At 40.8% G+C, this 27,257-nt stretch overlaps 1 protein-coding gene and 2 pseudogenes across 4 annotated transcripts in view; 1 reads left to right on the forward strand and 2 right to left on the reverse strand.

The window, feature by feature from the left end:
• Positions 1-12,502: 12,502 nt before the first annotated feature.
• On the reverse strand, positions 12,503-13,027 carry LOC147828288 (suppressor of cytokine signaling 6-like; annotated as a pseudogene).
• Positions 13,028-18,309: 5,282 nt separating this feature from the next.
• Ogt (O-linked N-acetylglucosamine (GlcNAc) transferase) overlaps positions 18,310-27,257 on the forward strand; it is a 49,291-nt gene continuing 40,343 nt past the window's right edge. For 2 of the 4 annotated variants that reach the window (XR_015451043.1, XM_087210534.1), the window contains exons 1-3: positions 18,310-18,577; positions 21,684-21,864; positions 23,044-23,287. Coding sequence is in view for 3 of the 4 variants with exons in the window: in XM_087210534.1 (XP_087066660.1) it covers positions 18,541-18,577; positions 21,684-21,864; positions 23,044-23,287 (462 nt within the window). In the remaining variant the exon portion in view is untranslated. The remainder of the gene's footprint in view (positions 18,578-21,683; positions 21,865-23,043; positions 23,288-27,257) is intronic. The other 2 variants (XM_087210532.1, XM_087210533.1) reach the window with 2 other exon arrangements.
• On the reverse strand, positions 22,768-22,931 carry LOC147828289 (U2 spliceosomal RNA; annotated as a pseudogene).

Here is a 27,257-nt window from a genome sequence, read left to right on the forward strand (position 1 = left end):
ATCCCAGTACCAAAAAAAAAAAGAAAAAGAAATGATTAGAAGATAAAATTAATAGGACTCCAGGATTGAATGGATATTGGTGGCAAGGGAGAGTCAAGGATGACCCCAGGTTCCAGTTTTGGGTGATGGAATGTGTACTTACCAGAGATATTACTTGGTAACAACAGAGGCTGGCTAAGCATAAGAGGCATTAAAAAAAAATATTGGAGGGTCCCACAATTGTTGGAAGAGCTGAAGAATCAGGCTGGAGGATGAACTTTTAGGAACAATGCCCCAACTGTTGCAGAAGTGGCCAGATGATACAAGTTCCCTGACCCCGAGCACAAGAAGAAACTGCTACTGCTGCTAGCTACAAGAAGTCAACCTTGAAGACACTGGAAATTCCCTGACAGCACAAAGGGGGTGGGGGTGGGGGAGGAGGAGGTGGGGGAGTGGAGGAGGGGGAGGAGGAGGAAATAAAGAAAAAAAAAAGGAAGCTCCACACAGCAAATTTCTTCTTGTTGCTCAGTTTTTTTCCTCAGTTCTCAGTCAATCTTGTGCAGGTGTTTCTGATCCTAGCCTGTCACTTGACTGTGTCTAGGCTACAAGAAAGAATGGCAAAGACTTCTGACTTGTTTTGCTTTGTTTTTGAGACAGAATCTTGCTCTGTAGTCCAGGCTGGCCTCGAACTCACAGCGATCCTCATGCCTCAGCCTCCCAAGTGCTGGGATTCTTTCAATCCCAACTCCAAGTAGCAAGAGTTTCTCCTTTCCTAAGGGAGGAGTGTGGCTGTGTCTGTCCTGATTGCTCTCCATCCCTTAATTACATGGTAAGAATTGTCACTCCTAGAAAGCTCCCATTGGTTCTCATTGTGTCACCTGTGGGTATTAGTGTACAGCAGTGTTACTCTGGCTGTCGGTCCAGTTGTATTAATAAACTCTTCCCTGACCTAGCTTACCTCATGTTTCTTATTTTCTTTTTTTTTGGTACCAGGGATCGAACTTGGGACCTTGCACTTTCGAGGCAGGCGCTGGAACCACTGAGCTAAATCCCCGGCCCTTATTTTCTTTCCTTTCCTTTTATTTTTTATGGTACTGGAGATGGAACCCAGGGCCTTGCACATGCTAGGCAAGTGCTCTACCACTGAGCCCAGCCCTTTTTGTATTTTTTATTTTGAGATAAATTCTCATTAAATTATCTGGGCTGGTCTCAGATTTGTGAACTTCCTGTCTCAGCCACCCAATTAGCTGCGATTTTTTGTGTTTATTTAGTAATCATACATATTAGGTAGGGTAACATCCCAGACCCTTCACAGTTCTTAACAAAACATTGGGGGAAATGAACATTTAAAGTGGTGGAATGAGGAAGAGGAGACAAAAAAAGAGCTCAAACAGGAACGGCCTTAGAAGTCGCACAGAATAACCAGGAAACTGAATGAATTCAATGTGGTGGAAACCAAGGAACAAAAACATTTTAAGGAGGGAATGATCATGTTTCAAACTCATAGAATGGTCCAATAATATTAGAAAGGCTGGATATGGTGGCAGGCACCTTAGTCCCAGCTACTCAGGAGGCTGAGGCAGGAGAATTGCTTGAGCCCGGGAGTTCAAGGCCAACGTCAGCAACGTACCAAGACCCCATCTCAGAGACGGGGGAAGGTGGGAGAGAGGGAGGAGCTATTAGTTTTGGCAGTTTGGAGGTTACTTTGCCAAAAGGAATTTCAATGGAACCACTTTTTGGGAGATTGAGGCATGAATGGCTGCAGAGAAGGAAGTAAAGACCCTAAATATATATCACTACTATTTGTAGAAGCTTAAGATGAAAAAGCAAGGAAAGAAATTGGCACCTCATGAAGATTCACAATCAAGGGAGAGTTTTTAATGGGTGAGACCCAAGTATGTTTGAGGCTGAGAAAAGACACCACAGAGTGAAACTGGAGAGAGCAGGGACTTAATTGTGCAGGGTTCTGAGGAGATGGGAAAATACGGCATTTGGGGCACAGGTAGATATGTGGAGCTTGAACAAGAAGATGGGATAGAGGTAAGGATGGATGAGTGTAGTGGTTTGGAGAAGTTCAGCTAAGGCTGAAGACCATGTATTTGGTCTAATTTTGTGATTCATATGGTTTTGTGGATTTTCTCTAGCAGGATACAAGCATCCAGATGAAGGAGGGAAAAAGGTGATTTGCTGCACCACCCCAAGGATGGAGGCTTGTAGGCTGATGTGGCATGCTTGCAAAGGAAATCGAAGGTGCTTATGAGAGAATAGTTTAGGTGACCAGGAATGGGTTACAGAAAGTAGAGAAAGGAAGGAGAAGAGGCCAGGAGGAGCTGACAGTCTGGGAGAAGATGGAGGGTTCCAAGGACTAATGGCTCCATGTAAGGTAGGAGAACCTCGCATGTGGCCGAGGGCTTGTGGAGGCAGGAAGGAAAGGGGATTGTGATCAGAGTGGAATTCTGGAGTTAAGAGATGTTATAAGTTCTGCACCACAACAAAGTTCAAGATATGGTGCTTCGGGTATGTGTGACTTAAGTGGAATTGAGGGGGATGGGACTGAGAAGTCAGTGTTGTGTCATCTCCCGAGATGAGACCCCCCCCCGAATGAGTGCCAGGAAGTAGAGTAGAGCAGGAGATCATGGGCCAGGTGCCAGTGTCTTTACTTAAGGAGGTGGGAGTGAAGAATATATAAGAAATTGCTATGCAGACCTTGATAGAGGGCATGGCCATTTTAGCTAGAGGGAGAAGGCTGAGTAAACGCATGGCTGGCTGTTTGAAGCAGTCTGGTCTTTTTAAAGGAGTGAAATTGGATTAGTGATGCCACTTGTGAGCACGCACAGGGAGACTTGGCAGCAGATGAAGCTGGATTAGTAGGCAGAGCTGACATATGGAAGGCCTTGCATACTAAACTGGATGCTGCACAAGCACCAAGACCTTTTAAGTACAGTATTGACTTAATTCTGGATTTTCTTTTAGATTTTCTAAGGTCGAGTGTGGAAAGTTACAGTCATGGCTATCACTCCACAGACCATTTGCAATTGGTTATAATTGCCCAAGCCAGTCTGAGGGGAGTGGCTTTGGCAGTGGAGGCGGAGGATGGATTCCAGAGCTATTTTGACATCCCACGTGTGCTCCAGTAGCTATACACCCTTTCACCTATTTTAAGTATGTAGTATGAGGCATGCTGGGTTTTTCCTTTCTGTTTATGGTCTTTTATGGCCCAGCTCTTCACCCAAGGCAGCTGCCAGGACCTTTGAGGATAGGATCCCTATCACTAATACCTCTAATCTGCTCACTATATAGGGAAGGGGATGAAATTATCAAAGGCACTTTGGTCTCAGCTAACATCTTAGTTACTTTTCTCATTGCTGGGACAAAATATCCAACACTCACAAGTTAAAGGAGGAGAGGTTTATTGTAGCTCACAGTTTGTAGAGATCCATAGTTGGCTGCTCCAAGGCAGGGTGGCATGGCAGAGGGGCATTGAGAGGAGAAATAGTTCATGGCAGGGCAGGAAATAGTGAGCAGCGAGCCTCCCTTTTCCTTTTGTCCTATCCAGGCTACAAACCTTTTGAGTGGTGTCACCCACACCCAGGGTGGGCCTTCCCATTATCTACACTCAGAACAATGCTAAACCAATCAGTGGAGCAATTTAGTACCACACACCCTTAATCCCAGCATCGCACACCCTAGGTCCAGCTACCTCCCAAAAGCCCCATCTGTGTGAATATGAGGCTTTCGGGGAATATTTAGATACAAGCCATAATGGTTAATTTATTTTTCTTTATTTGTTTATTTTTCTTTATTTTTAATGTTTGCAGTGATGGGGATCAAAGCAGGGCTTCATGCATGTTAGGCAAGTGCTCTACTCCTGAGTTACACCCCTAGCCTTTTTTACTTGCTTTTGTTTCCCTCTTTCACATCCTTCAGTCAAACTGAGGGAAGAAGTTGATACCTCGAACATTATGTGTTTTGGTTGTTTTTTTTTTTTGGTACCAGGGATTGAACTTGGGTCCTTGCGCTTGCACATCAGGCGACGAAACCACTGAGCTAAATCCCCAGCCCACCTTGAACATTATGGAATCAGGTTGTTTCACATTTTTTCAATGTTCTACTGCTAGAATACCATATGTGGCAAATTGAGAGGGCTAATACTGTATAAGAAAGTTGAACTCAGTATGTGAAACTCTGATAGCTCCTGCTCATTAGCATACTCCCTCCTTTTTCAGGGTTATTTATTGCCATTTGAGGGTAAGCAGAATTCTAAAATGGCCCGCAACATTCCACCCACATTTGTGAAAACACACCTTCTCCCACTTACTTATTAAACACTAATCTAGGCATGGGTGTGAATGGACTATGCTTTTATTTATTTTTATTTTTATATTTTTTGAGGCAGGATCTCACTATGCAGTTCAGGTTGGCCTTGAACTCACTATGTAGCCCAGACTGGCCTCAACCTCACAGTGATCCTCCTGCCTCAGTCTCTATGCTGGGATTACAGGCATGTGCCACCACGCCTGGCAACTGACTTTTTAAAATAGGCATAATCCTGAGTGAGTCTGACACAATCAGATGAGCTCTTAAAAGGGACTGGGCTCGGGCCAGGGATTTAGCTTAGTGGTTCCGGCGCTTGCCTTGCAAGCGCAAGGTCCTGAGTTTGATCCCCTGTACCAAAAAAAAAAAAAAAAAAAAAAAGGGACTGGGCTCTTCAATCACAAAAATACTAAGCTGGGCGTGGTGGCACACGCCTGTTATCCTAGCACTCAGGAGGCTGAGGGAGGAGGATCACTGCAAGTTGGAGGCCAGCCTGGGTACACAGGGAGACCATCTCAAACCCATCCCCCCAAAACACAAATACTAGCCAGGTTTGGTGGCACACACCTGTAATCCCAGCACCCTGGACTACGGAGCGAGACCCTGTCTCAAAAAAAAAAAATCCACTTATATGGGGTAACTGAAGTCAGATTCTAGAAACAGTAGAAGGGTAGTTACTAGGGGTTGTGGGGGGATGAGGAGGGTTTTAAAAATTTTTGTATTGTTTTTATGGGAAGGATTTCAGTTTTACAAGATGAAAGTTCTGGAGAGCTGTCACACAACAATGTTAAGATTGTGCACTTTCCTAAACAGTATACTTCAAAATAGTTCCAATGGTAAGTTTTGTTTTGTAGTTTTTTACTACAATATAAAAGAGGCAGAGGCATTGGGCTCTTTGTGGGGATATCCTACATTGGAGGGGAATCTGACGCCAGGGAAATTCCTCATTGCTGATTTAGAAGTCGGAGGAATACGACAGGTTTGAGGGATTGAGAGCAGCACAGGCTGGCTGCCAACCAGGGCCTAGGAACTGTACTACCACAATAGCGAGGAACTAAATCCTGCCACAGCTACAGGAGTTTAGAAGAGGACCCTGAGCCCCAGGTGAGTTCAAAGTCTAGCTGACACCTTGATTTCAGAGGGTGAGACCTTGTTGAACAGACGATCTAGTTAACCTGTAATGTACTTAGAGGCCTGATCTGTGGAAACTGTGAGAAAATAAATGTGTGTTATATGTTTTTCTTTAATGAAATTTTTATTTATACACCATATCCAGAAGCAGATATATAAATTCTTAGGCAATTTATTTCCAGAAATGTACACAAAATTACTCTTCTTTACAAACCAAAACACATACTCAAATCAATAGACTTGAGATATTTCATTTGTTCTAAGTATAAATGGTCCACACCTTATTTGAAACACAGAAAAAGGGTTAACTAAGGCAGTATGACTGCAGATATTAATTTCACAACACATCGATATGACTATGAAATTTCCTTTCAGCCGTGCATGGTGGCACACACCTATAGTCCCAGCACTCAGGAGGCTGAGGCAGGAGGATCACCACAAGTTTGAGGCCAGCCTGGGCTACATAGTTCAAGTCTAGCCTGAACTACACAGTGAGACCCTGTCTCAAAAAAAAAGGAAAAGAAAAAAGAAAAAAAGTTCTCTCTCCCTGTTTACTATTATCTTTTTTCTTTCTTCTTTTTTTTGGTTTATTTTATTTTATTTTATCCCATTCACCCCCTCAAGCCACCTCCCCTCCCTAAGTACAAAAGCTTTGTTTCCATTTTTTCCTTCTATTTTCACTTTTTTTTCTTGTTGTTTTTTGAGACAAGGTCTCACCATGTAGTTCAGACTGGCCTTGCACTCACTATGTAGCACAGGCTGGCCTTGAATTTGAAGTGGTCCTCCTGCCTCAGCCTCCTAGTTGGGAGAGCTTTCTTTTTTATATTTGAAACCTCTGGCTTTTTAAAAAAAATTTAATTTAATTTGATTTAATTTTTTTTGGTACTGGGGATCAAACCCAGGGCCTTTGCATGCCCATCCTCTTTTTATTTAGAGACAGGGTCTTACTGAGTTACTGAGTTGCCCAGGCTGGACTCAAACTTGTGTTCTTCCAGCCTCAGCCTCCAAGAACGCTGGGATTACAGGTGTGCAACACCTCACCTAGCTGTAAAATTTCTTTAATTCAGCTGTCTGCAAATGCATACAAGTGCAATCCTAGCTACTCTGGAGGCTGATGCAGGAGGCGATGTAGCTCAGCATTCCTTGGGTTCAATCTCTAGTGCCATATTTTTTTTTCTTTAATCCAACATGTATACATATTCTAAAATTCTATAACTTATTATTTTTGGTAGTTTTGGGGATTGAATCCAGGGCCCCATTCATGCTGTAGGAAAACACTACTATGGTGCTACATCCTCATCACTTCTCTAGGAGTTTTTCATGTCTGGATGTAGAGTTTGGAACACTTTTCAGGAAGAACAACTACATATTTTGCCATGTTATAACTGTTTAATAAAATGGATGTTTTAGCCAGGCATGGTAGCCTATGCCTGTAATCCCAACACTCAGGAGGCTGATGCAGAAGAATTGCAGCGAGTTTGAGGCCAGATGAGGCTACATAGTGAGTTCAAGGCCAGCCTGAACTACATAGAGAGACCCTGTCTCAGAAAACCAAAAGTATCTATTCTCCATTATGTTCATTATTTAAGATTTGGGTTGCTGGGCGTGGTGGCACACCCCTGTGCTCCCAGCACTTGGGAGGCTGAGGCAGGAGGATCGCTGTGAGTTCAAAGCCAGTCTGGGCTACATAGTGAGTTCAGGGCCAGCCTGAACTACCAAGGGAGAACCTATCACACACACACACACACACACACACACACACAAAGATTTGGGTTTCTCACAAGAGAAACAATGTGATATTTAAACTTGTGTGTCTTCACATGTGTAAATACCAAATAGTTTCTCTGGTGTGAGAAACTGAAAGTGTAAATAAAGATCAAAATGAGTAATTGATAACGTGAAATAGGAAGAAAAGGTCCAAAGGGGTAGGGGAAGTGGGAGGAGTAGGGGAAAGGAAAGAAGGGAAAGGAAAAATGATGAGAAAAGGAAAAAATGGAAACAAAGTCTTTGTAAATAGGAAGGGGTGGAGGGGTTGAAGGGAGGGCAGGGGAATGGGGAAAAAATAAGAACCAAGATACATCATGTAAAGGTACAAGATCCCAATGATGAATGTAACTGTATTGTATACCTAAAATGTACCAATAAACTTAATGAAAAAAAATAAATGTGTCTTACTTATTTCACTTAAAAGGATGGTCTTGAGATGTATCCATTTACCTAGAAATGCCTCAAACTTACCCTTCTTTATGGCAGAGTAGTACTCCATTGTATATAAATACCACATTTTCTTTATCTATTCATCTGTTGATGGGCATCTGAGTTGTTTCCAAGATTTAGCTTCTAAATAGCTGGATCTTTTCCTGAAACAATCATACCACAGCAATCTATGCACACCCATGTTTATAGCGACACAGTTTGTAATAGCTAAATTTTGTATATCTGATAGAATTTTAATATTTTTCTTATGTAACACTTCACAATTTCCACAAGTTTTAAAGTAGAGTCTTTTGTTGGGGAAAAGGCTCAAATCTAGCACATTTAATACAGTGGTTCTGGTCACAAACCGAACTGGACAAGAACCAAGTCAAATTTCTCCATAAGGTCAGCATTGAATCTAACCATTGAATTTGATTCTGTTCTTGTTCACCTAGGTTTGCAACAGAATCGTGGAAAGAATCAAGTTTGTGAACCAAGGTACCACCATACTGACTACATTAAAGAAAAATATGCAGGCTGGGGATTTAGCTCAGTGTTTTTGCCGCCTGCTGCACAAGCACAAGGACCTGAGTTCGATCCCCGGTACCAAAAAAAAAAAAAATATGAGTGGAACTTCAAGTTTTTTTCTTTTTCAAACAATGATTTTTTTTTTTTGGTACTGGGAATGATTTCTTTCTTTCTTTCTTTCTTTCTTTTTTTTAGTACCAGGAATCAAACTCAGGACCTTGTGCTTGCAAGGCAGGCACGGTACCACGGAGCTACATCCCTGATCCTAACAATGAGTTGTTTTTACCCAAATTTAAACTATGCTGATGGATTTGGTGACCCATTTTTGTAATCCCAGCACTCGGGGAGGCTGCAGTAGGAGGGCTGGATATTTGAGCTCAGCCCGGGTAATTTAGCAAAAGACTGTCTCAAAAAACCTTTTTTTTTTAGCTGGGCATGGTGGCACATGCCTGTAATCCCAGCATTCGGGAGGCAGAGGCAGGAGGATCACTTCGAGTTCAAGACCAGCCCAGGCTACATAGTGAGTTCAGGACCAGGCTGAACTACACAGCAAGACCTTGTCTCAAAACAAACAAACAAAGGAACAAACAAAAAACCAAAACATTTTTTTAAGGGCTGGGTAGGTAGTTTAGTGCAAATCTCTGATAACAGAAAAACAACTAAAAAATTTGTATGAACTTTAATGTAAAATAATCCAATCCATTTATGAAATTTATGTGTACAATCATATCCTACCCAAGACAATGCTAAGCTAGTGAGATTAATTAACTTTTTTTTTTTTTTTGGTTTTTTGAGGCAGGGTTTCATAATATAGTTCAGGTTGGCCTTGAACTCATTATGTAGCCCAGGCTGGCCTCAGACTCACAGTGATTCTCCTGCCTCAGCCTCCTGAGTGCTAGGATTACAGGCGTGCACCACTACGCCCCGGCCAATGAGGTTAATTAAGATAAAACATTTACCAAAGGAAAGTATATGTAATACACAAAAAAAATGACTATCCAGCCAGGCGTGGTGGCACATGCCTGCAATCCTAGTACTCAGGAGGCAGAGGCAGGAGGATTGCCCTGAGTTTAAATCCAACCTGAACTACATAGCCAGACCCTGTCTCAAAAAAAAAAATCATCTAGTTCTTTAATAATAGTTCTAGCTGTCTTCATATATTATGCCAATTTGTCTCAGAGTTTAATGACAGAAAAGGGAGCAATTTCTGAATTGGTGGCATATATTTCTGTAAGATTTTTTAATGTAAGGCCTTTTATAAAAACAGAGAAGCCATAGATGAAAATGAAGGCCACAGAAAAATTCAACTTTTCACGACCAAAAATTTAACACAATTTTAAAAATAATTTAGAGCCAGGCACAGTGGTATGTACCTGCATTCCCAGAACTTGGGGAGGCTGAGGCAAGAAGATGGCAAATCTGAGCTCCACCTAGGCAATTTAGCAAGGTCACATGGCTAAGGATGTAATTTAATTCACAAGGCCCTGGGTTCAATCTCCAGTACAAAAAAAAAAAAAGAGGAGAAGGAGGAGGAGGAAGACAGGGTGGTTTTGTAGATTTTGTTTTGTTTTTGTGGTACTGAGGACTGAACCAGCTCCTTCTCACTGAGTTACATCCCCAGCTCTTTTTTATTTTTTTTAAATTTTGATACATGGTCTCACTAAATAGTTAAATTGCCCAAGCTGGATTCAGATTTACAGCCTCCCAGAATGCTGGGATTACAAGCCTGTGCCACCATATCCAGCTAGAAAGGTTGTAATAAAAGACCTTTGCAGCTGGGCGTGGTGGCGCACACCTGTAATCCCTGCACTGCTGAGCGGCTAAGGCAGGAGGATCGCTGAGTTCGGAGGCCAGCCTGGGCTACATAGCGAGTTCAAGGCCAACCTGAGTTACAGAGCAAGACACTTTTCTAAAACAAAAAAAAAAAAAAAAAAGAGGGCCGGGGATTTAGCTCAGGCTCTGCCGCCTGCCTTGCAAGCGCAAGGACCCGAGTTCAATCCCCGGTACCAAAAAAAAAAAAAAAAAAAAAAAAAGACATTTGCAGATCTGTGTTCTATTACTCAAGATTGTATCAAGTCATAATTCTAAATATTTCTAAAATGTGAAATTAAAAATCATTTAAAAATCCGGGGATTTAGCTCAGCGGTTCCGGTGCCTGCCTTGCAAGCCCACGGTCCCGAGTTTGATCCCCAGTACCATAAAAAAAAAAAAAAAAAAATCATTTAAAAATAAATTCTGCATTTTATCACACAAGTATGCTGCTTTAACACTGTCTTCTGAAAATGGGATATTTAAAGAGAAAACAATTTTTTTTTTTTTTGGTACCAGGGATCGAACTTGGGTCTTTGTGCTTTCGCAGCAGGCGGCAAAACCACTGAGCTAAATCCCCGGCCCGTGAGAAAACAATTTTTTATTTTAAAAATTTCATTCAATTTAACATCTGATTACACATGAAATGTGCCTTCAATGCATAATCACAGTTGTAGCAAAGAACTAGGAGAGTGGATTAATGAGAACCTATAATTCATATTGTGATTATTTTGCACATTGATGAAAGATAATTCATACTAATACTTCAAGATTCTTCTTTTTGAGGAACCAAAATGAACAAGACAACTTGTTAACATTTCTCCATCCTCAGCAAATTGATCAATCTTTTATACGTAAAACTAAAACAGATATGGCAGCAAAAAGATTTGCATAGCAATGGAAGTTTGTAAACTGTATTTCAATCTCTTTTTCTTGATTCTGAAGCGTAAGACAGCAGGATTCTCATAACCTTCCAGCAAGGCTGCTCCTGTAAATAATCCTGTTTTGTTTCATACAAGGAAGTCTTGAAGTAAGTCTCTTCTGGTATATGGACATAAAACAAATGACACAGGTATTGCAAAGAACAAACCTGCATGAACTGTGACATTGGGTTGGTCAGTCTGACAGAATAAATTACAGATTCAGCCAATGGGGACCTTCTGAAACAAAAAGTTCCATTTTCAGAGTCCCTAGTTGAATGTTCAATTAGATCAACAAATTGTCCTTCCACATCTGGTTGTTCATAAGAGCAATTGAGTGTTGAGTTTTCATGTGAAATGTTTTACCATGGAAGTGAAAGCTTGAATTTAAAAGATAATGATCATCAGGACTATCCTGAACAAAAAAGGAACAAAACTAGCACATTTGCTAGCTTTCCTTCTGCCTTCTAGCAAGTAATGATTACTCCCCAATACCATCTTTGTTTTGCAAGTTTTTTTGAGCTCCTCTGTAAGGTTCATCAAAACCATATAACCAAGGCCAAGTACGGTGGCACATGACTGTAATCCCAGCACTCAGGAGGCTAAGGCAGGAGGATCTCCATGAGTTCAGGGCCAGCCTGAACTACATAGTAAGACCTTGTCTCATAGAAGCAAAAAACCAACCAACCAAACAAACAAACAAAAAACCAAATGAATGGATAAAGGAAATCTATTTTTACACAATGAAGTACTACTCTGCTATAAAGAAGGATAAAGTTGAGTCATTGGGAGGAAAATGGATACACCTTGAGACCATAATTTTAAGTACAATTGGGGCCAGGGATTTAGGTCAGTGGTTCCGGCACCTGCCTTGCAAGCGCAAGGTCCAGAGTTCGATTCCCCATACCAAAGAAAAAAAAAAAAAAGACAAGTACAATAAATCAAACACAGAAGCTTAAATACCACGTGGTTTCTCTTATATGATAAAGCCAAAATGTAAATAAAGAGTAAAGAAAAAGATAATAGGAAAAAAAAAGAAAAGAAAAAGATGATAGGAAACAGGGAGATATGTTTTTTTGCAAATAGGAAGGGGGCCAGGAGATGGAGGGAGGCAGAGGAAAGGGAGGCGAAGGGGATGAAAATAGAATTTAAATGTGTTATGGAGCTGGGTGTGGCGGCACACTCCTGTAATACCAGCATTCAGGAGGCTGAGGCAGGAGGATTGTCACTAGTTCAAGGCCAGCCTGGGCTACATAGTGAGTTCAAGGTGAGCATGAATTACACAGCAAGAACCTGTCTCAAAGGGAAAAAAAAGATGTGTTATGTACATGTACTAATTCCCCATGACAAATGTAATCATTATGCACTGCAAACATGCAGTAATAAAAATAAAAAATTTAAAAACAAAAAAACCCCCTAAAATTCAAATGATAAACTGGGCATGGTGGCACACACTTGTAGTCTTACTGCTCTAGGAGGCTGAGGCAGGAGGGTTGCAAGTTTGAGTCTCACGTGCAATTTAGCAAGACACTGTCTCAAAATCAAAAATAAAAACAGAAAGGAATGGGGATGTAGTTCAGTGTGAAGGCCCTGGGTTCAACCTCCAGTGCCACAGGAAAAAATAATCAAATCACAGTGCATGCTGTACTTTCAGACACAGACACCTGAAATTTCTTTGGATTATTCTGCATTGGAAGTAGCAATGATGAGAATAGAGGAACATCATCATGACTCACTATTGGTCTTTGCTATGTGATTCCTATGGTACCAATGAACAAGCCATTCACAAGCAGATCCACAAAGATCTCGGGAAATGACCAGGTTTGGGTCTACCTAATACTCATCAGTTCAAGTTTCCTTCTACTTAAGAAACTGCAGACATTTCCATGGGCAGAGAATTGTCCAACCAATAGCCAAGAAATCCTTGCGAAGGATACAGCCTCTTATCTAAAGGCACAGGAAATGAATGTAGGCACATGCTCACCAAAGAGAAGATGCAAGTCTCCAGTCTGAAATTCTGAACTCTTTAGTGAACTATTTCGCTTTTTCATACAGTTTCAGGCTGAAGATTGTTTAAAATCTTTTTGAACATTATTCCACGATGGACTTGGATTGGAAGAATGAGCCAAGGCTTCACCTCTCATCTCCATCCCAATCCCCCAGCTAGTGACTAGGCAAGTGGCTACCACTAAGCTATGTTCCCAGCCTCTTTTTTTTTTGAGACAGGGTTTCGGTAGCTTGCAGGATCTGGGTGGGTTGCCCAGTCTGCCTTGAACTAGTCAACCTTCTGCCTCAGCATTCAGAGTAGTGGAGATGACAGGCTTGAGTCAGCACAACCAGCTTAACTCCATTTTGACAGGCGTTCTCTCAGAGTCTGCAGGTCAAGAAGCCAAGTGATGATTTTAGAGGGAAGTGAACCCTATTGGTCCTTGCGCTCTGACATCTTTATTTCTTTTCCCCACATCTTTAAAGACTATTGGTGCTGAGGAGAAGAAAAGATATCCTCATTGGGCAGAGCTCAGGAGGGTGTGCTCCCCGTTGTCTTTCTGCTTTTTGTTTTGCAGAAAGCCACCTTTTAAGTGTATTCTTTAGGCTTTCACAGTTTGATCTTTCTTTTTTTTAATCTTCACTATTGATATTACAGCTGGCGATATCTTTGTCATAGTAACTACCAAATATGGATTCATCTTTTCCAAATTCACTGGCTAGTCTTGATTTTACTATCGTGAAATCGCTTTTTTCTTTTATTCAGGTTCAAAGATTTCTAAGACGTTTCCCCCAACCCCGGAAGGTTTTAAGACTAGTTTTCTTCATTGTGACTGGTTCCCCAATCCAGAGGATCACATTTTCTCTGCAATATTATCTCCAAACATTTGGAAAGCCTGTGATGCTGCATCTATGCATTTTTTCAGCTTCGCTAACCCCTTGGAGCCATTTTTCAGAGAGGTGGTGGTGGCGGCGGTGCGGTGCGGCCGCGGGGCAGCGCATCTCTGAGCTTCCTCCTCCAGCGCTTGCGCTCTTGCTGCAAAATGTGTTTTAAGCCCATAAATTTATGGTAACTTGGTATATAGCAACAGAAAAGTAATACACTAGTAGTGGTGTTATTAGAGTAGCAAAGTTTGGGATTAAAGTTGAAGAAGTAGCTGGTTTATTTACAGATGATTCTAAATTTAGGGTTGCTGCAGATAAAAGGAAGCAAAAATAATGAGAAATCAGTGTGAAAGGGAAGAAACACTAAAGCACCTCCTTCAGTGCCCACGTCAGCCTTCTTCATCAATCCCTTCCAGCCTCAAGTGACTGTTCTTGTCCCAGATACTTAGAGACTAGTGTATTTTATTACCTAAACAATACTCTTCTGTATTGTTCTCCAGGGGCTTTTCGTGTCTACCTAACTAGGCTTCAAGTAGGAGAAAGATCTTGTCATATTCATTTTATACCCCCCACCCCAGTGCTTAGCACATTGAAATTCTAGTAAATGTTACTTGATTGGCTGAAGAAGGTATGCTTGTCTGATGAACAAAGTCCTTCCAACTAAGCCTTCCAAGTGCTGATTCTGGAAGGTACCTGGAATGGGTTCTTTTTTTTTTTTTTTTTCAAAATATTTATTGGTACAATTTAGATATACATAATGATCACATTCATCATAGGGAATTTGTACTTGTACATGACATATCTTGCTTCTTTTTTCCCATTTACCCCCCTCCTTTGGACCCCTCTTTTCCTCCTTAATTACAAAAGCTTTGTTTCCATTTTTCCTTCTAGTCTCTTTTTTTCTTGTCCCTTCTTTCCTTTCCCCCTCCCTCTTTCCTTGTTCCCCTTCTCATTTGAACATTTGGAATGGGTTCTTGAAGGTTTTTTTTTTATTTAGTCACGGTGAGCCCCACCATCCAGCTTCCCATAGCAGCAAAATGTATCATAATGACCCGGGACTCTTCTCTCAGGAAAAGGAAACGTATACCACAAATATCTGTGAGCCAAATAGCCTGCCCAACTGGGAGTGTGATCTGGCATTTAACAAGTACAGTTTTACCGAATTACTACCCACTAACCAGTAAGGCTTAAACATCTGCCAGTGGATGTGAGAAGTCTGTTCTAAAAGTTGCAAAGCTGAGTTTATCACACATCATAAGGCAGTTGTGTGTGTGGGTGTTTAAATTAGAAGAGGTTGGTGCCTAATTTCTTTTTTTTTTTTGAAACCGGCGATGGAACTCAGGATCTTGCGCTTGAGAGGCAGGCGGCAGCACCACTGAGCTAAATCCCCGGCCCAGGTTGGTGCCCAATTTCCAAAAAATGTTGTGTTACTGACCTTTGTTTCTTCACCGCTGGATGTGACTCTTGATTACGGGATGGAAGAAATTAGCAACATTATGAATTTTCTCTGTGCTCATATCCATAATTAAGTTTGTTGACTGTGTCCTAGAAATTGAAAGAACTTGAGGATTTAGGGTGTGTGTGTGTGTGGTCAAGGGGCTAGGTGGTAGAAACTTTTTGAAGAAATTTTTTAAAATATTATTTATTTATTTATTTTTTGGTACCGGGGATCGAACTCAGGTCCTTCACGCTTGCGAGGCAGGCGGTGGAACCACTGAGCTAAATCCCCGGCCCAACCTCCTTTTTTAGATTACAGACTTTTTGAAACAAAAAGTTTGTGAGCGATCCAACTTGTACCCTTCAGTTGTAGTAATTTTTTTGCTGACATGGCAAGCTACCTTAAATCCATTCTGGAACAAGAGATGAGATATAATTTATTAAGAATGTGACAAAACATCTGAGCACTGGATTTGAAACTGCAGGAGGATAGTAAGATCTGATTTGTCAAAGGAAGGTACTGTAATTCATGACACAACCTAGACCGTGTAGGCAGATGGCAAGTGAATTCATTTACCATTGTTGAACTGCCTTGAGCTCAATGGAAACACTGATTGTGACGATTTGCAGAGCTATTTAGTGGGAAGGAAGTCATATCTCAGAGGAGAGTCACTGATTTTGACGAAAATGAATAGTCTTTAACATTTCTTTTTTGTTTGTTTGTTTTTGCATTTTATTTATTTATTTATTTATTTTAAAAATTCTTTTATTGGTACATTGTAGGTATACAACACAATTACATTTCTCATTGGGAACTTGTACCTTTATATGATGCATCTTGTTTCTTATTTTTTCCCCATTCCTAGCCCTCCCTTCACCCCCTCCACCCTTCCCTATTTACAAAGACTTTATTTCCATTTCTCATCATTTTTCCTTTCCCTTCTTTCCTTTCCCCTGCCCCTCCCACTACCCCTACCCCTTTGGACCTTTTCTTCCTATTTTGCATTATCGATTATTCATTCTAATCATTGGTACATTTTAGGTATACAATATAATGACATTCATCATTGGAAATTTGCACCTTTACATAGTCTCTCTTGGTTCTTATTTTTCACCCTTTCCCAGCCCTCCCTTCAACCCCTCCAGTCCTCCCTATTTACAAAGATTTTGTTCCTATTTTTCCATTTTCTCATATTAATTCCATACCCTTCTTTCCTTTCCCCTCCCCCTCCCACTTCCTTCCCCTTTGCCCCTTTTCTTCCTATTTCACATTACCTATTATACATTTTAGTCCTTATTTATACTTTCAGTTTCTCACACCAGAGAAACTATTCGGTATTTATACATGTGTGTCCTATTTATTTCACTTAAGAGTATTGCCTCAATGTGCATCCATTTAGCTATAAATGTCTCTAATTTCTCATCTTTTATGGCTGAGTAGTACTCCATTTTATTAAAAAACCCGCATTTTCTTTATCCAGTCTCCAGTTGATGGGCATTTGGGCTGTTTCCAAGTTTTAGCTATCACAAACTGTGCTGCTATATATCACTGTGGTATGATTCTTTTAATTCTTTGGGGAAGATCCCCAGCGGTGGAATAGCAGGGTCAAATGGGACTTCCAGTACTAGTTCTTTGAGGTATCTCCATACTGATTTCCACAGTGCTTGCACCAGTCTACACTCCCACCAGCAGTGGAGCAGGGTTCCTCTTTCCCCACAGCCCCGCCAGCATTTGTTATTGGTGGATTTCATGATAGCAGCCATTCTTTCTGGTGTGAGGTGGAATCTCAGCATTGTTTTCATTTGCATCTCTCGAATGACCAGTGATGTTGAACATTTTTTTCACGTATTTATTTACTATTTCTACTTCCTTGTCTGAGAAATGTCTGTTCATTTCAGATGCCCATTTTCGGATTGGGTCTTTAAATTTGGGAGGTCTGATCTTTTAAAATTCTTTATAGATTCGAGATAGTAGACCTTTGTCTGAGGAAGAGCAGGTGAAGATTTTTTCCCATATTGTGGGTTGTCTCTTCACATTGCTGGTGGTTTCTCTTGCTGTGCAGAAGCTTTTTAATAAGAAGAGATTCCACTTGTTGATTGTTTGTGCTAGTAGATTAGAAGATGCAGAAACAACGCCAGACACACTCAGCCATCTTATCTTTGATAAAGGAGCCAAACACCCTCACTGGAGGAAAGATAGCCTCTTTAATAAATGGTGCTGGAAAAATTGTGTTTCAACTTGCCAAAGATTAAAACTAGACCTATATCTCTCACCATGCACTAAACTAAAATCGAAATGGATTAAAGATCTAAATATTAAAATAGAAACGCTGAACCAGCTGGAACAGAGGTTAGGTAGAACTCTTGAAGACATCGGTGTAGGGAAAGATTTTATGAACAAGTCTTTAACATTTCTATGGTTGACTTTGGAGTGCAAACGCTCAGCGTGTCCCTGAGTTATTGCTCTATTACTGTGGAAAGAACGTTCCTGAATATAAAAAACGACTTTGAAATTTTGGGCTATATGGCTCAGATCGGAGACGTTTGAGTTCATTTAGCCCTGTGAAAGTATCAGTCTTTTTCAATAAAGTGCTTAAATCAATGGATGGAGTCAGAATTAAGACATCTTCGAATTGCAACCCTGTTCCCGGTTGTTTCGAGCAGTTCCGCCTTTGAAATGCAATCATTTTAATTTACTCGTTTAGAATCAAGTCATCAGCCCTTGTAAGTATAAATTTTTGTACGAATAAAGTTGATTAAACTTTTTTAAAAGGCTCTGGTATTTTGGTTAATATTGACATTGTTGACTAGGTAACAAAGAGACTTATTATACTTTACCACTTTGGCAAAAATGTAGCCAACAAATGTGGGTGTTTTTTTTTAACCCGTCCTCCTAACTCTTCAAAAACTTGGACACTCCTGCCCCAATGAGTACCCTAAACGGGAGTCGGGTTGACAGGGTTGTCGCATGCGCCCTCGACGCAATCTTGTTTGTCGCAATGGGCTCCGCGCGGAAGGTTACTCACAGGCTAGAGACTTTGATTGTAGTCAATTTGTAGGTAGTGAGATAACCGTGCTACCTCCGCGCGGGTACTTGATTGTAACAGAAAGTAGTTCCGGTCTGTGTTGTTTCGGCCGCGGAGCCATAGCCGCCATTTCAAGACTGTGAGTGAGAGGTTGATGGCCAACCATAGTTCTTAAGGTTCGAACCCTGTAACTGCTGCCGCCGCTTAAGCCTTCCAAAATACTGATAAGGTTGCTGCCCTCTTTCTACTACCTCCAGAAACATTCTTGCCAGTAGTGGCGGCAGTAGGAGTAAACTACCCTCTTCTTGCTCTCCCTCAAGAAGCTCCAGATGGCGTCTTCCGTGGGCAACGTGGCTGACAGCACAGGTACCAGTGTCCGGTTCTACTTTAGCAGACGCCCCTTAGGGGTCTGGCGCCGTCCTGTACCTCTCATCACTCCTTCCCTTCTCTCTAACCATCCCCGTTACATCGTGGTCTACTGGCATCTGGTCGAGTTTTCCGCTGTCGTCTATTCTTCAAGTATTTCCAATTTCTTGCTTGCTTGTTGCTTCTTTAGTTTTCTTTTTTTAAAAATCCCATAAATATTTTAGCTTTTTACTTTCTCGGGACGCTTCTACCACACGTGCGCGCTTAGAATGTCTTGGAATGAACTGCATTGGAATCCCTGCCCTTTCAGTCTCCTTCGCCACCTTTTTCTCCCTGAGTTCCAGCCCATCAGCCTCTCCTTTCCCCTGCACTCCTCTTCAAGCCCTTTCCCCTTAGCCACGTTTGGTCCTTTTCTGCCAGTCTAGGGCGGGGGTGCCATTTCGATGTATTCATATTCTCACTTTACATCACGCAAACACTAGGAAAAGCTCGTCGATGTGCTACAAGTAAGCTCAATAAGAGGGGACATTGAGAGCACCTCGTTGGGCAGCATTCTTTCGGTTGAGCGGTCCTAGTTTAGATCGGAAATTTCCAGAGGTTCCGTGTGCCGTCGCCTAATTCCACCCGCTGACCCCAGCCTGCATTTCCCACCCAGTGGTCTCTCCCCGCCCGCGGGGAACCACACCCTTTTCTTTGCAAGGTTGCCAGCCTTTTGGCTCACGTCCTATCCCGGGGGAAAAACCACCCCGCTGCGCCCGCTTTCGCGTTGACCACCCTGCCCGCCCAATTCTTGCTTTGTTACTTTTTCGTGTATTCCTCCGCCGCCGCCGCCTCTGGGTCTTCTATCCCCATTCTTTAGCCCAGTGTCTCTTTATTCATAGGATTTGTATTTTTTTTTTTTTAAGTTTCCATCCTTGCTTGAAGAGTTTGTAAAGCACCTGGAGTGTAGCTGCACCAAAGCAAGGCGGTTGTCCTTTTAGATTATTCAGTCTCTAGCATTTGGTACTAAAAATAAAACAACCAAATTATAGAAGTGTACTTCGGCTGCCTTTTCCTGTTGAGGCTATTTGGGGAGGGAGGGGTGGGGATAGGGAATTGGGCGGCGGTTCTAAGGTTTCCCACGAGGTGATTTTTTTTGTTTTGGTATGCTTTCGCAGTTGAGATGTGTCAAGGAATTTAGTTACTTTTTTGATATTGCGCAGTAAGTAACAGGTGAATCTTCAATAAATATCTTATCGGTAATTGTAGCGAGTGGGATTAATTATTCTCTTCTCTCCTCGCCACTCCCACCACCGTGATTTTCGAAGACTGAAGATTCTATACTAGACTCTGAACTAGCTTGTCCTTGTCTGTCTATATTATTTTGAGAAAGCGGTCAAGTGTTGTTAAAATAGAAGATAAGCGGCTTTGAAAAGTGACAGTGTGTTAAATTAAGGAGCTAGGAAGTTCTAAAGATGTGTAAAATGTAATTTTCTAGTTTCTGTTGGAGATAAAGCCTCCCCCAGACTTGGACGAATGTCTTTCTGCTCTTCGTTGTGGTCAGCTGTGTTCAGTCAGGACATTTACTTCTGTTTTCCCCAGTATCCAGAACACTCCTCAGTTCTACTCATTGGGGGGCTAGGCTCAGATTTGAGCTTTTCACGGTGACCTTGGTAAAATTAAGTAATATGTCTGTAGTTTTCTGTTCCATCCATCTAGTGAAAGCACTGAGGTTGAATTCCCAGTAATGTATCACTATTTATGTATTTATTATTGAGGCAGGTTCCCCCTCCCCCGTCTCGCTGGCCTTTAGCCATACCCTTCTTCATTACTTATCTGAATTAAGCCATACACAGCAGTGTTTTTATTTGGTCATTCTTTGTGCATTATGCAATGTTTTATATTGTAGGCATTTTCTCAAAAAAAATTTTTTTAACTTCTGCAGGTGTAGTTACTGCGTGGTTATTTTATAGAGTTGTTCACAGTGTCTTAATCCCTTTAGTCATTGCCAGAGCTCTTTGGAAAATGTTAGTGTTAAACCAGTGGGTGGGATTTAGCTAATCTAGTCCGCTTGTGAGTTTGGGATGGTAGAGGAGCTATATATATATATTTTTTTCCTGGTATCGGGGATTAAACTCAGGACCTTGCACTTTGGAGGCAGGCGGCAGAACCACTGAGCTAAATCCCCGGCCCAGCAATATATTCTTTTTTTTGAGACAGGATCTCACTTTGCAGTTCAGACTGGCCTCAGACTCATGGTTCTCCTCTGCTGGGGTTACAGGCATACACCACCCCTCCTGGCTAGGAACAATAATATACTCTTGGGTCTTTATTTAAAATATTTGACCACCCTGTTAAATATTTTGGCTCTTGACAAATGAAGTCATCATCTTTATCAGCTGTTTTAAAAATAGCACATTGAGGGGCCGGGATTTAGCTCAGTGGTTTGGCCGCCTGCTGTGCAAGCGCAAGGACCCAAGTTCAATCCCTGGTACCAAAAAAAATTTGACTTTTAGGCTTTTTTCCTTAGGCATTTCTCTAGTAGTCCTCTTTTTAAAAAATTGTGAAATACACAAATACATCAATATAAAGAGTTTAAAGCACATCTGGTGTCCCCACCCATGTTAAGAGACATTGTTACCATTACCCTAACCCCTACAGGCCCAACCTAAAATATGGGACACAGTATTAAGTTTCCCAGTAGGAGTGTCCTTTGGGATTATTCGACATTATTAACTCTTCATGACCTTTGCGGATTGTACGTTTAATATTTTGTTTCAGACTGATAGCTGGGGTATAAGGAACAAAGTTTTTATGAATTTTTAGATGCTATCCGTGACTTACAATTTAAGGGTACAAGATATTTAAAATGTAATCTCACTTGAAAGTAAATATTCTTAGGTGGTTAGGAAAAGATGGTATTACTGGGTGAATTCTAAAGATGCCAATTCTGTACGTGACATTAACTTGGGGCTATAAGTAACATGCAGAACACTCTAGTGCTTTACATAGTTTCAAGCATTTTCATCTTTAAGTTTAATATACCATATTTTTTACATTTTTTGTTTGCATTTCTAACTTTTTGTTTTCCCCCCTCCTTCCCTCAAATGTTTTGATGATTCTCCAGAACCAACGAAACGTATGCTTTCCTTCCAAGGGTTAGCTGAGTTGGCACATCGAGAATATCAGGCAGGAGATTTTGAGGCAGCTGAGAGACACTGTATGCAGCTCTGGAGACAAGAGCCAGACAATACTGGTGTGCTTTTATTACTTTCATCTATACACTTCCAGTGTCGAAGGCTGGACAGGTAGGAGATATGGGGGTATCTGATCTGGGTGCTGAAAATTAAATATTTGAACTTAACGTTTTTCCAGTACTGGATTTCAACTGAGCTATCAATGCACATCTGCTCTTTTGCCCACTTGTGACATGCCCAGCTGCCCGTTTTCTCTCTGCATGGTAGTGGTTATATTATCAGTATGACTAAGGACGTTTTCTAGACATTTTCCACCTGGGTCTGGTGCTTTATTAACTCCATTCAGGTAATAAATTAATCTTAGTCTACATTAGAGCCCAGTCTCTCCTTTGTAAGACTTATCAGCTTGAGGGACTGAAATGCTCAGAAATGATAAGTGTGTATGCTGTGGTGAGAGGTGCATATGTAGTTCAAGTTGGAAATACTGCCATGAAGTTGTCACCAACATTGCTTTTAGCTAATCAGTTGAATATGTTAAAAGAGAAGAAATTGTGCTCTTGTGTTTTTTCTTTTTCTTTTTTGGTATCAGGAATTGAACTCAGGGCCTCATGCTTGCTAGGCAGACGCTGCACTGCTGAGCTACATCCCTTGCCCTGTCTTTTTTTTTTTTTTTATTGGGGATTGAACCCAGAGCTTTGCACTGAGCTCCATCCCCAGCTCTTTTTTTTTTTTTTTTTTTTTTTTTTGAGACATGCAGGATCTCACTAAGTTGATAAATTGCCCAGGCTGGGCTCAAACTGTGATCCTCCTGCCTCAGTCTCCCAGCTGCACCACCACATCTGGCTTTTTTCTTTTTAATAAATTGTCATTCTGGCATATTTAGACATTTAAAGATGCGCATCATTAAATCTTACCAACAAATAGAAAATGAGATTAATGCACATAGCATTTTCATTCTTGATCTTAGTGATCATAATTTACAATGTGGCAGTTTGGTTAGTAAAACTCTAGTAAGGATTTTATCTCATGAGAAAAAGCTTTCCAATTTGAAATCTGGATTAGCTTCACTTGTGAAAAACCTTGATTTACAAAACTTTTCTTGTTATGTGCTAGTTAGAAGATAATGTATTGTTGAATAATTATTACACTTGATCTTAGCCAAAAGGCCGAGAAGCGATGTTGAATAATTATTAATAGCACAGAATCTTCAGAAACTTACAGTTGCATGTGGGCCATGCCTTCTTTTCCATAACATGTATACCCATGCATCAACACTTTTGCCTTTTCCAGATCTGCTCACTTTAGCACCCTGGCAATTAAACAGAATCCCCTTCTGGCTGAAGCCTATTCGAATTTGGGGAATGTATACAAGGAAAGAGGGCAGTTGCAGGAAGCAATTGAACATTATCGACATGCATTACGTCTCAAACCTGATTTCATCGATGGTTATATTAACCTGGCAGCCGCATTGGTAGCAGCAGGTGACATGGAAGGAGCAGTACAAGCTTATGTCTCTGCTCTTCAGTACAATCCTGTAAGTAAAATTTTAACGGTTATTTTCTCTTCACAGAAACCCCTTAAAAAAAAGCAGTTTGGTACTTCATTGAAATAGGTTTTTGCATGGAATAAAGTCAAGAGTTTTACATTATGCTAAGAAATTTGTTTTAAACTGGGTGTTATAGCACATGCCTGTAATCCCAGCACTTGGGAGTCTGAAGCAGGAGGATCATGAATTTGAGGCCAGTCTGGGCTATGTAGTGACACCTTGTCTCAATAAACCAATGGGAAAAAAAAACTTCTCTAGAAAGTTATGCTAAAAAGTATAAGCATTATCCTTATAAGAACGTCTATTAATTTTTCTTAACACCTGTAAGGCACAAGACACATGATATTGTTTCTTTGGGCTCTTTTCTGATAGGTGTTTGCAAAAGTTAGTTGATTTTCAAGTAATGGCAGATAAAACAATATAAAAGATATAATATAATATTAAGATTATATAAGATATAATATATATTATAATATGAGAGATATGCCAATATGTGACATGAAAACTAGACTATTAAGCTTGTTCCTCAACATCCTATTCTCTTATTTTTTGCAGTAGTGGGGGTTGAATCCAGGGCCTTTGTGCTGAGTTGCATCCCCAGCGCCTTTAGTTTTTGAGACAGTGTCTCCCAAAGTCACCCAGGCTAGAATTGAACTTGTGATCCTCCTGCCTTACCCTGCCAGGAGTACTGGGATTACAGGTGCGGGCAACCACCCCCTACTAAAATTTTCTGGGGTTTTTGTTTTTGTTTGCTTTTTTTTTTTTGAGGCAGAGTCTCCCTTTGTAGTTCAGGCTGACCCTGAACTCACTATGTAGCCCAGGCTGCCCTTGAACTTGCTGTGATTCTTCTGCCTCAGCCTCCCCAGTCCTGGGATCACAGGTGTGCACCACCATGCCTGGCTTCACAACCTTTATTAACCAGGGTTGGTTCTGCACTTTACTTGTTGCTTGAGTGTAAGTACGCTTACTCTCACACAGCTGTAGTCTTGAGCAGCTTTAACTCTGATCAACTTGGCTCAGGTTTTTAGTTGCCTATGTGTGCAGTAGAGCAGTCATTGCTGCGGACAGTATACCAAACCATAGGAGTATCTTGAGACAGGAAAACTAAAGTGGGAAACAGAACCATGCTATTTACTTTTTTTTTTGGGTACTGGGATCGAACTAGGGACCTTGCGCTTGTGAGGCAGGTGCCGTAACCACTGAGCTAAACCCCCGGCCCGAGAACCATGCTATTTAATATCTAACCTGTTTACAGGAAGTTTATCATGCCCTACCGAGGAAGCAAGATAGTACTAAAATCATGGGATTATTTCTTAGATGGCGTTGAACAACTATGTGTTTCTATATGGTTATATATTTCTAATGGAAGGTGCTACTTTAGTTCTCTGTGGTTACCAGTGTGAATGAAAATGAGGTTGTGCAAACTCCTTTGATTTTACCTAAATCTACCATGGTGATCATGTTTCAATTTTTTTTTTTTTTTTGTACCGGGGGATCGAACTTGGGTCCTTACGCTTGGGAGGCAGGTAGGCGGCAGAACCACTGAGCTAAATCCCCTGCCCAGATCATGTTTCGGTTTATATCAGGGTATCTAGTATCTAGTCTTTTTTTTTTTTTTTTTCAGTACCAGGAATTGAACTCGAGACCTTGTGCTTGGCATGGTGCCACTGAGCTAAATCCCTGGCCCCAGGGTATCTAGTCTTAACTAGGTTTAAATTTAACTGTCAGTTGCCCATTGTGTTTTTAAACCTTAGAAACTTAATCCTGTGCTTAAGTACATCATTAGTACGTTGGGGACTTGAATTATGGATTCATTTGGCATTCTACGAAAGAAAAACAGTTAAAAGCCGGGTGTGGTGGCACATTCGAGGCTAACCTGGGCTGCATAGTGAGTTCAAGCCCAGCCTGAACTACATATTGAGACCCTGTCTCAAAAAGAAAGAAAAAGAAAAGAAAAAGAATTAAGCTTAGATTATTTTGGCTTTGCAGCAGTAAAAAAACTAAAATGTTAAGATAATTTTACCTGTTTTCAGCAGTGTTTTAAGTTAATAGATGTGTCAATTTGGGCATTATTCTATCACTTGATTAAGTTTAATGACCTTTAAGATGTAGAAGTTTCATATTTTTATATTCTCAGTTGTCTCTTTTTTGTTTGTTTTTTGTTTTTTTGTTTTTGGTACTGGGGATCGAACTTGGGTCCTTGCGCCTGCACAGCAGGCGGTGAAACCACTGAGCTAAATCCCCAGCCCCTCAGTTGTCTTTTGTAATGTTGGATGGTTTAATAGTTTTGCTAAAATTTTAGCTCATATTTAAAGGTGCTGTTGCATCTCGTGTTCTTTCATATGATGGTTTTTATGAATTATAGGTTAAAATTGTCCTTTGATTAATGAGTGTAACCCTGAGTTGCTCTAATCACATCAGTTTCTGAACCTAAGGGTTATTGAAGTATTGCTTCTGCTTTGATGGTGGATGCATAATGCTGAGAGTTATTGGCATCCATCATGTGTTACTGTCATGTTATTTATTGTGAGCCTCACTTATACAGGTGAATCATAGAAACTCGTATATATCTATTCCTCTCTGTTCTGCTTTTTGTTAAGATTGCCTTGCAAATGTCACATTTAGATACTTGAGTGCTTATTGTGTACAATGGTTGGCTAGAAATTGGGGAGATGTGTTAATAGGGGGAAAAGTTGCAGTCCTGAGTTGGTCCTGACCCATAAAGGAAAAAAAGATGTGAGCTCTTTGGATGATTATTGTTGGAGAGTATTAATCAGAAGATGTCCTCAAGTGGGTGCTTATAACCTAAGCATTCTGTAGGAAGGTAAATAGCAAGTAGACTTCCTTGGCTGAAGTGGTGAGTCAAGTAGTAACAAGAAGTGAGTTGTAGTAGAGCAGAGTCAATTGGAAGATTTCAAAAGAATAGAGAGGCTGAGGAGTTTTAATTTAATTTGAGAGGCAATTGAGAACTACTGTAGGTTTTTATCGACCTGATTTTACTTCATGTGTATGTATATAAAGAAATGTTTTAGGGGGCAAAGGTTTGGCCTCTAGGAGGAAGGTCAGGAAGCATTTGCTATCTTCAGAGGGATAGTTACACAGGAAGATCTTACTTCTGATTCCTTACCTATATTCACACTATTTTCCCTTGTTCGTAATGCCTTTCTCCTTTGTTGAACCCCTACTCATCCTTTGGGCCCTGCTTAAACTTACCTTTGAGCTCACTTATTTCTCTCAAATTCTTTACTACTGTGTGAGTATTTAGTATGTGTATGTGCCTTGTCTTTCTGATTAAATTGTATGCCCCTTGATAATTCAATTAATTTCTTTTCCCTAGAGTTTTTAACTTATTATTGAGTTGAATAAAGGTTTTCATGGAACCTAGTGTAGATAAAATAGGCCAGGTTTTAGGAATGTGATTTTCTTAGCAGATATTGTTTGATTTGACAGATGAAGCACTTTTTTTTGGTACCGGGGATCGAACTCTGGACCTTGCGCCTGCGAGGCAGGCAGTGAAACCACTGAGCTAAATCCCTGGCCCTGATGAAGCAGAATTTGAGATCTTAGATTTTGAACTTTTGGGGAGAAAGGTAGTATCTTGGAGTTTTTAGAAATTAGGGGTGTGTGTATATGTGTGTGTTTGAATTTCCAAGTGAGAAAATTGGATTCCACTATTTAATGACATGTTTTACCTTTTTCTAATACTGCCTTGTTGATTTTCTTATAGTAATCTTGAAGATACTCTACTTTTCCCCTCCTTTTCTTGGCAGTACTGGGGATTGAACCCTGGGCCTTTATGCTGAGTGACATCTCCAGCCCTTTATAATTTTTTTTTTAGATTTTGATTTTGAGATTAGGTCTAAGACTGGATTTGAACTTCCAATCCTCCTGCCTCAGCTCCCAGAGTGCTGGGATTACAGGTGTCATACCACACCTGGGGAAGATACTTTTGTTTTTT

The sequence above is a fragment of the Heterocephalus glaber genome, unplaced genomic scaffold (assembly GCF_053883595.1).
Source record: "Heterocephalus glaber isolate CG9 unplaced genomic scaffold, H.glaber_assembly_v1.0 deba00001145, whole genome shotgun sequence".
NCBI lineage: Eukaryota > Metazoa > Chordata > Mammalia > Rodentia > Bathyergidae > Heterocephalus > Heterocephalus glaber.